This window comes from Crinia signifera, chromosome 2, assembly GCF_055691185.1.
Source record: "Crinia signifera chromosome 2, ASM5569118v1, whole genome shotgun sequence".
Classification (NCBI taxonomy): Eukaryota; Metazoa; Chordata; class Amphibia; order Anura; family Myobatrachidae; genus Crinia; species Crinia signifera.
Window position 1 is genome coordinate 154700244 of NC_139218.1, and position 12152 is coordinate 154712395.

General features: G+C 43.9%; 1 protein-coding gene across 1 annotated transcript in view; it reads right to left on the minus strand.

The window, feature by feature from the left end:
* LOC146058914 (myosin-binding protein H-like) overlaps positions 1-12152 on the minus strand; it is a 144221-nt gene that overhangs the window by 66168 nt on the left and 65901 nt on the right. Inside the window, exon 2 of the mRNA XM_083171115.1 lies at positions 10154-10288. Within this exon, the coding sequence (XP_083027241.1) occupies positions 10154-10288 (135 nt within the window). The remainder of the gene's footprint in view (positions 1-10153; positions 10289-12152) is intronic.

Genomic DNA, 12152 nt, shown 5'->3' on the forward strand with positions numbered 1-12152 from the left:
CACTCCTTCCCTTCTGAGTCCTGCCATGCACCCAAATGGTATTTTTTGGTCACATGTGAGGCATTGCCGTACTCGGGAGAAATTGGGGCACAGATTTTGGGGTGCTTTGTCTCCTTCATTCCTTGGGAAAATGAAAAATTTTGAGCCAGAACTGCATTTTTGTGTAAAAAATTTAATTTTTCATTTTCACAGCCCAGTTGTACCACAATTGGTGAAACCCCTGGGGGTTTGAAATGTACACTATACCCCTAGATGAATTCCCTGAGGGGTGTAGTTTGCAAAATGGGGTCACTTGTGGGGGGGTTCCACTGTATTGGTGCTTCGGGGGTCTTGCTAATGCGACATAGCACCCACCAACATTCCACCAGAATCTGAGCTGCAAAATCCAAAAATCACTCCTTCCCTTCTGAGTCCTGCCATGCACCCAAATGGTATTTTTGGTCACATGTGAGGCATTGCCGTACTCGGGAGAAATTGGGGCACAGATTTTGGGGTGCTTTGTCTCCTTCATTCCTTGTGAAAATGAAAAATTTGGAGCCAGAACTGCATTTTTGTGTAAAAAATGTAATTTTTCATTTGCACAGCCCAGTTGTATCAAAATTGGTGAAACCCCTGGGGGTTTGAAATGTACACTATACCCCTAGATGAATTCCCTGAGGGGTGTAGTTTGCAAAATGGGGTCACTTGTAGGGGGGTTCTACTGTATTGGTGCTTCGGGGGTCTTGCTAATGCGACATAGCACCCACCAACATTCCACCAGAATCTGAGCTGCAAAATCCAAAAATCACTCCTTCCCTTCTGAGTCCTGCCATGCACCCAAATGGTATTTTTTGGTCACATGTGAGGCATTGCCGTACTCGGGAGAAATTGGGGCACAGATTTTGGGGTGCTTTGTCTCCTTCATTCCTTGGGAAAATGAAAAATTTTGAGCCAGAACTGCATTTTTGTGTAAAAAATTTAATTTTTCATTTTCACAGCCCAGTTGTACCACAATTGGTGAAACCCCTGGGGGTTTGAAATGTACACTATACCCCTAGATGAATTCCCTGAGGGGTGTAGTTTGCAAAATGGGGTCACTTGTGGGGGGGTTCCACTGTATTGGTGCTTCGGGGGTCTTGCTAATGCGACATAGCACCCACCAACATTCCACCAGAATCTGAGCTGCAAAATCCAAAAATCACTCCTTCCCTTCTGAGTCCTGCCATGCACCCAAATGGTATTTTTTGGTCACATGTGAGGCATTGCCGTACTCGGGAGAAATTGGGGCACAGATTTTGGGGTGCTTTGTCTCCTTCATTCCTTGTGAAAATGAAAAATTTTGAGCCAGAACTGCATTTTTGTGTAAAAAATTTAATTTTTCATTTTCACTGCCCAGTTGTACCACAATTGGTGAAACCCCTGGGGGTTTGAAATGTACACTATACCCCTAGATGAATTCCCTGAGGGGTGTAGTTTGCAAAATGGGGTCACTTGTGGGGGGGTTCCACTGTATTGGTGCTTCGGGGGTCTTGCTAATGCGACATAGCACCCACCAACATTCCACCAGAATCTGTGCTGCAAAATCCAAATATCACTCCTTCCCTTCTGAGTCCTGCCATGCACCCAAATGGTATTTTTTGGTCACATGTGAGGCATTGCCGTACTCGGGAGAAATTGGGGCACAGATTTTGGGGTGCTTTGTCTCCTTCATTCCTTGTGAAAATGAAGAATTTTGAGCCAGAACTGCATTTTTGTGTAAAAAATTTAATTTTTCATTTTCACAGCCCAGTTGTACCAAAATTGGTGAAACCCCTGGGGGTTTGAAATGTACACTATACCCCTAGATGAATTCCCTGAGGGGTGTAGTTTGCAAAATGGGGTCACTTGTGGGGGGTTCCACTGTATTGGTGCTTCGGGGGTCTTGCTAATGCGACATAGCACCCACCAACATTCCACCAGAATCTGTGCTGCAAAATCCAAATATCACTCCTTCTCTTCTGAGTCCTGCCATGCACCCAAATGGTATTTTTTGGTCACATGTGAGGCATTGCCGTACTCGGTAGAAATTGGGGCACAGATTTTGGGGTGCTTTGTCTCCTTCATTCCTTGTGAAAATGAAAAATTTTGAGCCAGAACTGCATTTTTGTGTAAAAAATTTAATTTTTCATTTTCACTGCCCAGTTGTACCACAATTGGTGAAACCCCTGGGGGTTTGAAATGTACACTATACCCCTAGATGAATTCCCTGAGGGGTGTAGTTTGCAAAATGGGGTCACTTGTGGGGGGGTTCCTAACTTTTAGCATCTTATGGTGCCTAGAAACCTACATGGTGCCTAAAAAATAATCTCATAAAAAGGAGGCTCCAAAATCAAGTAGGTGCTCCTTCTATTATGAAGCCTGTGGTTTGGTCAACGTGCACACTAGGGCCACATATAGGATATTTATGAAAACTAAAGAATTGGGGGAATCAATTTTTAGTCACATTTCTCTAGTAAAATCTACTGTGTTCCTTAGAAAAATGTATTAAAATTGCAAATCTGCAAAAAAATGCAATTTTGAAATTTCACCTACACTTTGTTTTAATTCCTGTGAAACACCTAAAGGGTTAACAAACTTCCAAAATGCTGTTTTGAATACTGTGAGGGGTGCAGTTTTTGAAATGGCATCATTTATGGGGGTGTCTCACATACAAGTCCCTCAAAGTCACATCAGAACTGAACTGGTCCCTAAAAAAATCAGTGTTTGAAATTTTCTTGAAAATTTGAGAATTTGCTATTCATATTTTAAGCCTCCTAGTGTCCAAAAAAATTAAAAGGATGTTGAAATAATGATGGAAACATAAAGTAGACATATGGTCTATGTTAGTTATTAACTATTTTGAGTGGTATGATTATTTGTCTCACAAGCAGAAAATTTAACATTTTGAAAATTGCTAAATTTTCCATTTTTTTACGACATTTTGGTATTTTTCACAAAAAAACACAGACTGTATCGACCCAAATTTACCACTAACTTGAAGTACAATGTGTCACGAGAAAACAATCTCAAAATCACTGGGATAAGTAAAAGCAAAAAAAAGTTATCCCCACTTAAGTGATACCTGTCAGATTTGAAAAAAAGGGCTCTGTCAGGAAGGCAAAAACAGGCTGCGGCGGGAAGGGGTTAATATGCTTGTATGTGCAATTACTAAGGGGGCATTACTAAGGCTACAATTATGGGGGCACTACTAAGGGAGGCTGTTATATGGAACTGCTGTGGGGGGCAATGGGCTCTTTACTACAGGGCTGCCCCGTATCAGTACAGCTGTGCCGCCCAATGTCCCGTATCAGTCCAGCTGTGCTGCCCAATGTCCCGTATCAGTCCAGGGGAGCTGCAAGGGCTGTAAAGTGTGCCATATCATACAAGGGCTGCTGTTTCAGTCCAGGAGTGAGCCAAGTGTGTCATATAATTTATGGGTTGCTGCTAAGTCTGCCGTATCAGTCCTGGGGTGCTATCATTTTTTAAAAATAAAATAAAAAACAGTTGTTTTTTTTTAACTGCAAGGGGTGTTAAATGGGGATGCAGTTATAATCCCGGCGGTCGGAATCCTGGCGTTCAAAATCCAGACGCTGGAATCTCGACCGCCAAAATCCCACCACTTTCTCCCTCTATGGGTGTCCATGACACCCATAGAGGGATAATAAATTAGTGAGGCGAGCACAGCGAGCCCACAAGGGGGGGGGGCGATCCACATCCCCCCTTGTCGAGATTTCGGAGGTTGGGATTCCGGCGTCAGGATTTTAAAACGCCAAAATTCCATATCAAATCCGTTAAATGTGCCATATCAGTACAGTTGTGCTGCCCAGTGTCCTGTATCAGCCCAGAGAAGCTGCCTCTTTTTTAAAATTAAAAGTAAAATAAGATTTTTTTTTCCTGCAAGTGTGCTATATAATTCCAGGGGTGCTGTATCAGTCCAGGGGAGAGCCAATTGTGCTGTACAATTTATGGGTTGCTGCTAAGTCTGCCATATCAGTCCTGGGGAGCTGACATCTTTTTCCTTACTGCAAGTAACCGAATAATTCCTGGGGTGAGCCCAGTCTGCCGTATAATTCCTGGGGTGAGCTACGTCTGCCGTATAATGCATGGGGTGGGATAAAACAGAAATATATTGACATATATATTTCTCCAGCAACTCATCAATAAATATATGTTTTATTATATTCATTTACTTAAATGTCCTAATACTACAGATGACATTGCTTGTTGCACAAGTCCCTAGCTGTGGCGTATAAGGCCTTCCCTTCACCTTAATTAGCAGGTGTTGGGTGAAAGAAGTTGGGTGATTGGTGAATTATGACATTATGATTGAAGGAAGAGATGTGCAATGAAATTATGAGACATATGAATAATAATTAATTCAATTAAGTAAAGTATAAATATCAGAGATAGAGAAGGAGGGAGCAGGCAGTTGAGGAGGAGGAGATTGAAGAAGAAGAAGAAGAGGAAGAAGAAGAGGAAGAAGAAGAAGAAGAAGAAGACACGTGGAAGGGGAGGGGGCTGAAGGTAATGTATGAAAGGGTTATCATGGCTGATCACTGTCCTGGGAAGGTTTCCATTTTTATTGATTTCGAATTATTGTTAAAATATAATCAATTTTATGTTTCTTGTGCTATAAAGTACTTAAACATATACACCCATTATCAGGTGCTGCCAAGTGTGCCATATCAGTCCAAGTGTAATGCTATGTGTGCCATATCAGTCCAAGAGTGATGCTAAATGTGTTGTATCAGTCCAGGGGTGATGCTAAATGTGCCGTATCAGTCATGGGGTGATGCTACCTGTGCCGTATAAGTCCGGTGATGCTACCTGTGCCATATCAGTCCAGGGGTGATGCTACCTGTGCAATATCAGTCCAGGGGTGATACTACTTGTGCCGTATCAGTCCCGCGGTGATTCTAGGTGTGCCATATCAGTCCAGGGGTGCTGCGCCTGCTAAGTGTATCATATCACTCCAAGGGTGCTGCTAAGTGTGCCATATCAGTTCAGTGTTTGTGCCGCAGATTTGTGTTGCTTGGCATAGTCATCCAGCTACCTCAGTGCAACCCATTAGCCTAAAAACAATATTGTGAGGTGAGAGGTGTTCAGAATAGACTGGAAATGAGTGGAAATGAATGTTATTGAGGTTAAAAATAGCGTAAGAACAAAAATGCCCCGAATTCTGCAATTTGAGCGTTTTTTTTTAAATCCAAAACACCAAACACAAAACACAGAAAGGTGGTGTTTTGGAACAGATCCACAACACAGCCGGAGCTACAGACCCAAATCATGAAAAGTGACCGGTGCACACCCCTAGTTACAAATAGCACACTGGTTATGTCTCCCAAGCTGCAAGACTATATACAGTATTCCACCTACTGTATGAAAGTTAGCCCTGGAACAAGGAGTCAGACGGGCAGGATGGCCATCAGATGGATGGGATCAGATTCAAGCTGGCTGCGTATTTCAGCACATATCGCTGGCAATATGGTCGCTGAGCGACCATATTGCCAGTGATTTCATATGCAGTGGGAGATAAATTGCGGGGAGTGCGCTCCCGCTGCCAGCCCTTCATGGTCTCTGGTAGCAGGAGCATGCTCCTCCGATTATGGCTAAAAATTGCTGGTCGCTGGTGCACAATGCACTGTGCACCAGCGACCAGCGATTTCTAGTCAAAATGAGGAAGAGACAGAATGCTTGCAATTTTAAGACAAAATTGCTGGTCGCTGATGAAAACAGTACACTGAGCAATATATTGCTGAGAAATATATTGCCAGTACACTGAGCAATATATTGCTGAGCGATTTTAAGCCAAAATCGGTCAGCGACCAAATCGCACCGTGTTTACACAGCTTTAACACATTTAATGGGAAGCTAGCACATGGCAAGATAGAGGTTGCAGCCAGTGCCCTGGCTCCTGGTGCTCTCCCTCTTCGGCTCCCGCTAACCTGAATTTGTAAAGGTAGAATGGAGAAGCTGCCCATAGCAATTGTAACGTGTTTTGGGTTTCGTGACTGTATCTCCGGCCGTGATTTGGACCTGGATTTGTTTCAAAACACTACCCTTCCGTGTTTCATGTTTTGGATCTGTATAAACCGCAAAAATTGCAGCATTTTTTTTTTTTTGCTTTTATGCTATTTTTACCTCAATAACATTAATTTCCACTCATTTCCAGTATATCCTGACTACCTAATACCTCACAATTAGGGATGCCAATCCCAGGGCATTTTTTCAATCCCGGAATTCGGGGTTGAAAAATGCTCAATTCCGGGATTCCCGGGATACCTGGGATTGAGTTCATCAATGTAATGATGAACTTTAATCCCCCCTCTAACCCTAAATCAATTGCCCCGCAGTGTACTTACAAGCAGGCAGGAGCTGGACACAGGCTGGAGTATGTGCAATGCAAAGAGAAACCGGGTGTGCGTTAGGAGCCGGGCCGTGTGGCGCACAGTAGAGGACCCGGGCAGCCGACTGTTAGGAGGCAGTGTGCTGATGAGGAGGACCGGGCCGTGTAACACAGAGGAGAGGACCGTGCGTGCAGCTGTCAGGAGGCGGTGCACAGAAGAGGAGGTCCGGAGTCGTGCAACACAGAGGAGAGGACCCGAGCGTGCAGTTGTCAGGAGGCGGTGCACAGAAGAGGAGGTCCCGAGCCGTGCAACACAGAGGAGAGGACCTGAGCATGCAGTGTCAGGAGCCATCCCGGAGGCGATGTGCTGCAGAGGAGGTGACATTCGTGTGGCTGTCAGGACCCGAGCCAGAGGCGGTGAGATGTTGATTAGAGGGACCGGAGGAGGCCTTGCAGTGATCGGCAGGCAGGCTGCGCAGCGTGACCTCTGACATCATGTCACACTGTTCACAGCCGGGGTCAGTAGCAGCCGGGAAGTGTCTGAGTAGATGCTCAGACGCTGCCCGGCATTAGATTTGCGCATGCGCAGGCTAATCCCAGAATCCTGGTATTGGAAGGTCCAATCCCGGGATGCAAATCCCGGCCTTTTTAGGGCCAAATCCCTACTCACAATGTTGCTTTTAGGCAAAAAGGTTGCACTGAGGTAGCTGGATGACTATGCTGGACTTATGCAGCAGTATCACTGAACTTTAATGGCAGTACCACTGGACTGGAGTTTCACAGAAGTGTCACTGGACTGGATTTTGCAGCAGGATCACTGGACTTTAATGGCAATATTACTGGATTTATGCAGCAGTACAAATGGACTTTAACAGCAGTACCACTGGACTGGACATATGCAGCAGTATCAATGGACTGGAATTATGCGGCAGTACCAATAGACTTTAACGGGAGTATCAATGGACTGGATTATACAGCTTTATCACTGGACTGGACTATACAGCACTTTCACTGGGCTGTAATATATATATATGGCACTATCACTGGATTAGACTATATACAGCACTATCACTGGACTGGACTATACAGCAGTATCACTGGACCTGATGGCAGAACATGCTGCCTCTTCACTGTCCATGTTCGGGGTGAAGATGGCGCCCGCCCCTTTTAAAGGGTTCAGATCTTGCGGGATCTGATGGTGGAACAGGCTCGGAAAGCGGTTCGATTAGGGGTGTTCTGGGGTGTCCGTATTCCCCTAACCCAAACCCACTCATCCCTAGATAGAAGCACTAGAAAAGTGATAAATGAACATATATTTGTTCCAATCCTAAGTTTTAAAAGACAGGGAGATGTCTGTGATTGTTCTGCTGAGAGCATTTGGGCTTTTGGTGAAATCCAGAAAAGGGCTGTGGATGTGTGAGAGAAGGGAGGGCTCTATCTCTGAGGCCAATTTGCATACCTCCCAACATGACCCTCTCCAGGAGGGACACATTGATCTGTTTGTGGACTTCTCTGTTAATTCATATAAGTATCACCTGTGTTGAAGCACCTTTCTTATGAATTAACCAGTTTAAAATAGGTGATGGCAATCATACATTGGGCGAGATTCACCAAACTAAAAATGCTGTAAAAACCCAGTTTTCTGGGTTTTTACCGCATTTTCATATGCAGCAAAGCCCCACCGCCAGGGCTTCACTGCGGGGGGTTACGCCAGTTCTAGATGGTGTAACCCCATGGAAGCCTATGGGCTTCCCTTTGAGTCCCCCGCCGCCCGGCGCGCCCCCCGCTGATCCGCGACGCACCCCCCTAACCTGTGTCCGGGCAGCCTCCTGCTGTGCTGCCCGGACCAGTGACTTCCTCCTCCCTGCACCTCTTCAGAGTGCAGGGAGGTGGAAACAGAGGCCTTAAAGCCAGGTAAGGGTGCAGGCAGGGAGGGGGGTACCCGCTGCACATCGCCGGCCATCGCCTTTGAGTTAATAATCGCATATGTTAGTGCATATGCGATTATTAACAATGCGAATGCCGGCGATGTGCAGCGGGGGTTAATAGTGACTCCCACCCATTAAGAGGGAAGTCCAGAAGCAGAGCTTTGTGTCCTTCCTGGCATGGGTCATGTTGGGAGGTATGAATTTGGGTCTTTAGACCTTTAGCTTGAAAGCAGTCTAATTAGTGCCTGCACCCATCAGTGGTTGAAATGAACTGTGTCAGGGGAAACAGGCATAAGGCCTGTTATGAGACATTGGGCTAGATGCACTATTACTAAACTTCAAAAGGGATAAAATGGAGAGTGATAAACAACCAGCCAATCAGCTTTGTTCTGCCTGACATTTTTCAAACACAGTCTGTGATATGGCAGGTAGGAGCTGATTGGTTGGTTGTATATCACTCTCCATTTTATCACTTTTGAAGCTTAGTGCATCTGGTCCACTGTGATTTACTGACTGTAAGTAATGTGCATACTGTATGCCTGTGTTTGATGTAGGTGCATAAGGTCCTACCACCATGAGAGTGGGAATCTATAATGTTTGGTTAATGCCGGGAAGGGCTTGTATTTATTTTTATATTTTGCTTTATGTACTGCACAGTTAGATTGCATGTACAGTATGTGCAGTATGGCTGCAGCTAATAAAGGGGCATACGCACGGGGTGTTTTAAAGCAAGTTTTATAAGCAATCTGAAATTAGATATTAAGCACAGATCGCGCAGTGTGTATACCCCAAGCGATGGCGATTTTGACGGGTATGAGTCTTAGGTTCGACACAATTTAAGTTGACAGTCAATAGGTTGACCACTATTAATCGACAGGTAAAGGTCAATACATGAATGCATTAGGCCAACATGGTCAAAAGGTCTACACAAGCAAAATGTTGACATGGGAAAGGTCAACATAATTTATTTCAGGTATTTCAGTGCCTGTGTCGACGTAAGTCAACATGCATATCATATAAGTGTGCCGCGTCCCCTCGCATGGCTCACTGCACCCACCTCGCTTCAGGAACTGTGCCTCTCTGTGCTCAACACACTATTATATTCCCCCTCCATGTCAACTAGGATGGTGAATTAAGGAAAAAAGTCCTTTAAAAAATTTTTTTTTTTTTAAACTTATTTCGACCTTTGACATGTTGGCCTTTTGCTTATGTCGACCTAATGCATGTTGACCTTTTCATGTGTCGACCTTTTGACCGCATTCCGATTTGACTACATGTGGTCGCTCCGTGTGTACGGCACTTAAGACATTGTAACTGGAGATATCGTAGCTTCATAAGGAATTACAGTGATACTGTAGGCTCAGACATGAAACCAAATTGCCTCCAACCCTGTGTACCTCACCTCACCTAAATGGTGCCTATCAATCACTTTGATAGTAAATTTTTGCATTATACTTGCCTTCTCCCCCCCTCCCACCCCCCTCTCTGGGAGAAGCTCAAAGAGGAGATCTGTCAATGGTGGGGGCAACGAGGCTGGCATCACCAAGCCCCGCCCTAATGTCAGGCAAATGCAGCAATTTGCGGGTCCGCAGATTGGGGGAGGGGCTAAAATTATGCCAAATTACCCCTCACCGTGGACCTGCGAAATCCCAGCTGCACCAAATACCAGAAGGGGGATGCGGGGGCGATGCGGGAGACTTGCCCATCTTCCTCAGAAGCCTCCCAGACATTCCGGAAGGGTAGGCAAGTATGCAGTACATGCTTAGTGCAACTTTGATGCATGCGCAGACTGACGATTATCAGTCAAATGGTAAAAATGTTTAAATCATTTAAATGAATGTGACCAAAAATCTAAAGATTTCGTTAAAATGAATAAACTTACTGCCTTCCTTTTTGTACTGAATCAGGTAACCATCTATGGCATTAGTTCCTTCTTTTTCAGGGGTCTTCCATCGCAGTGATAAGGAGGTAGCATCAACACTGTCTACTGACAAGTTCTCAGGCTTGCTGGGTGGTTCTAGAAAAAAACACAGATAACATGTTGAATTTGACAGTTTACCATAAAATATGTTAAATTGCAATACACTTAAAGGGGTTATTTAATGAACTGCGAAAAATTGCAATTAATGAATTTTGACAATATTTTGCAGCAGGGTTTAACAAAATCATATCATACAATATTTAGTAGTTTTATTTTTTTATTTATAGGCAAGTTTTAATAAAAAAAAAGGGTAAACAACATCTAGTGCTAGATTTTTTATTAAAAAATCAAGTACAACATAGCAAGAACAACAGATTTTTAATATTCATTAATAATAGCATTACTGGTGCAGCACCATAGGCAGGCCCGTCATTGGGGGTGGGTGGGGTGGGGCTGCTAGGACTGCAGTCCCGGGCTCTTACAGCTGAGGGGGCCTGGTCATCCGCAGAGTTACTCATTATACTTACCCAGCACAGTACAAGCTGCTTGCAGTGGCCGGATATTGATGTGAATGAATGACCTCTTAGCTATCCGATTAGTCATTTGTTAATTACCTCTTCAGCCAGCACTATTATTATTATTTTTTTTATTTATGGTGGAGCTTACAGTCTATATGCACACAGACATGCTGGGGTTAATTTTGTTGGGAGCCAAGTAGCCTACTAGAATATTTTTGGATTGTTGGTGGAAACCGGAGTACCCGGAGGAAACCCATGCAAGTACAAGGAGAATATACAATCTCTGCACAGTTAGAGCCATGGTGGGAATCAAACCCATGACCTCAGTGATGTGAGGCAGTAATGCTAACTATTACACCATCCATACTGCCCCCTACTGCACTAGCGGTAGTATCTGTGCAGACATGGGTTTCAATAGACCATGGTAGTAGAGAATAGTCTGTAGATATAACACCCCATCTCATATAGCCATTAGGCAAATAATAGTGCAGATCAATTGATCAATAATTATCTATTACAATGGTCTATTGAAAGTGACTACTACTACAGGACCAAAAGGACAGTATTGTTAATTTATATGAAGTAGATATTATGCAAGTGTGGGATCCACATTTGCATACAAAGCAGCGCTAAATCAAATTTAATAAAATATAACAAATTTATTGATAAAAAATAAATAAATCAAAACACATAAAACAAATAGCAAATTGATATAAGCAATTAGTGTGCTGCCCAGATGGTATGGTAACCACGTAGGCTTGGGAACAGCTGGTAAAGTCATACATTTGCAGTAAGTATGGAGGAAAGGGTGGGCAGTCTCCGGAGGTTATAGTTACCAACTGATCGCCATAGTATTGAAAGAAGTTGTATATCTATCTGAATGTTGCAGTCCAGTATTAAAAAAACATACATTTTTTTACTATTGCAGAATTTGGTTTATTTTTAGCTCCTACGCTATTATTAACCTCCTACGCTAATAAATCATTTCCACTCTTTTCCTGTCTATACTGAATACCTCACAATGTTGCTTTTAGGCCAAAAGGTTGCACCGAGGTAGCTGGATGACTATGCCAAGCAACAAAAATGGGTGGCACAAACACATGGCCCATCTGGGAATGGCATTGCAGCGGCAGACAGGATGGAAGTTTGAAAAACTAGGCCCCAAAGAGCACATCATGCCAAAAAAATAGGTACAAGCTGGATATGTCCTTGGTCCCTCACACCCACTCTTATTTTGCACAAATAGGACATGCACACTTTAACAAACCAATCATTTCAGCGACAGGGTCTGCCACAAGACTGTGGATGAAATGATTGGTTTATTTAGTCCTCCTCCAAAAAAGAAGTGATTCATCTCTCTCTGAACAAACTGGCTCTACAGAGGCAAGATGTCATCCTCATCCTCCGATTCCTCACCCCCTTCAATACGTACATCCTCATCC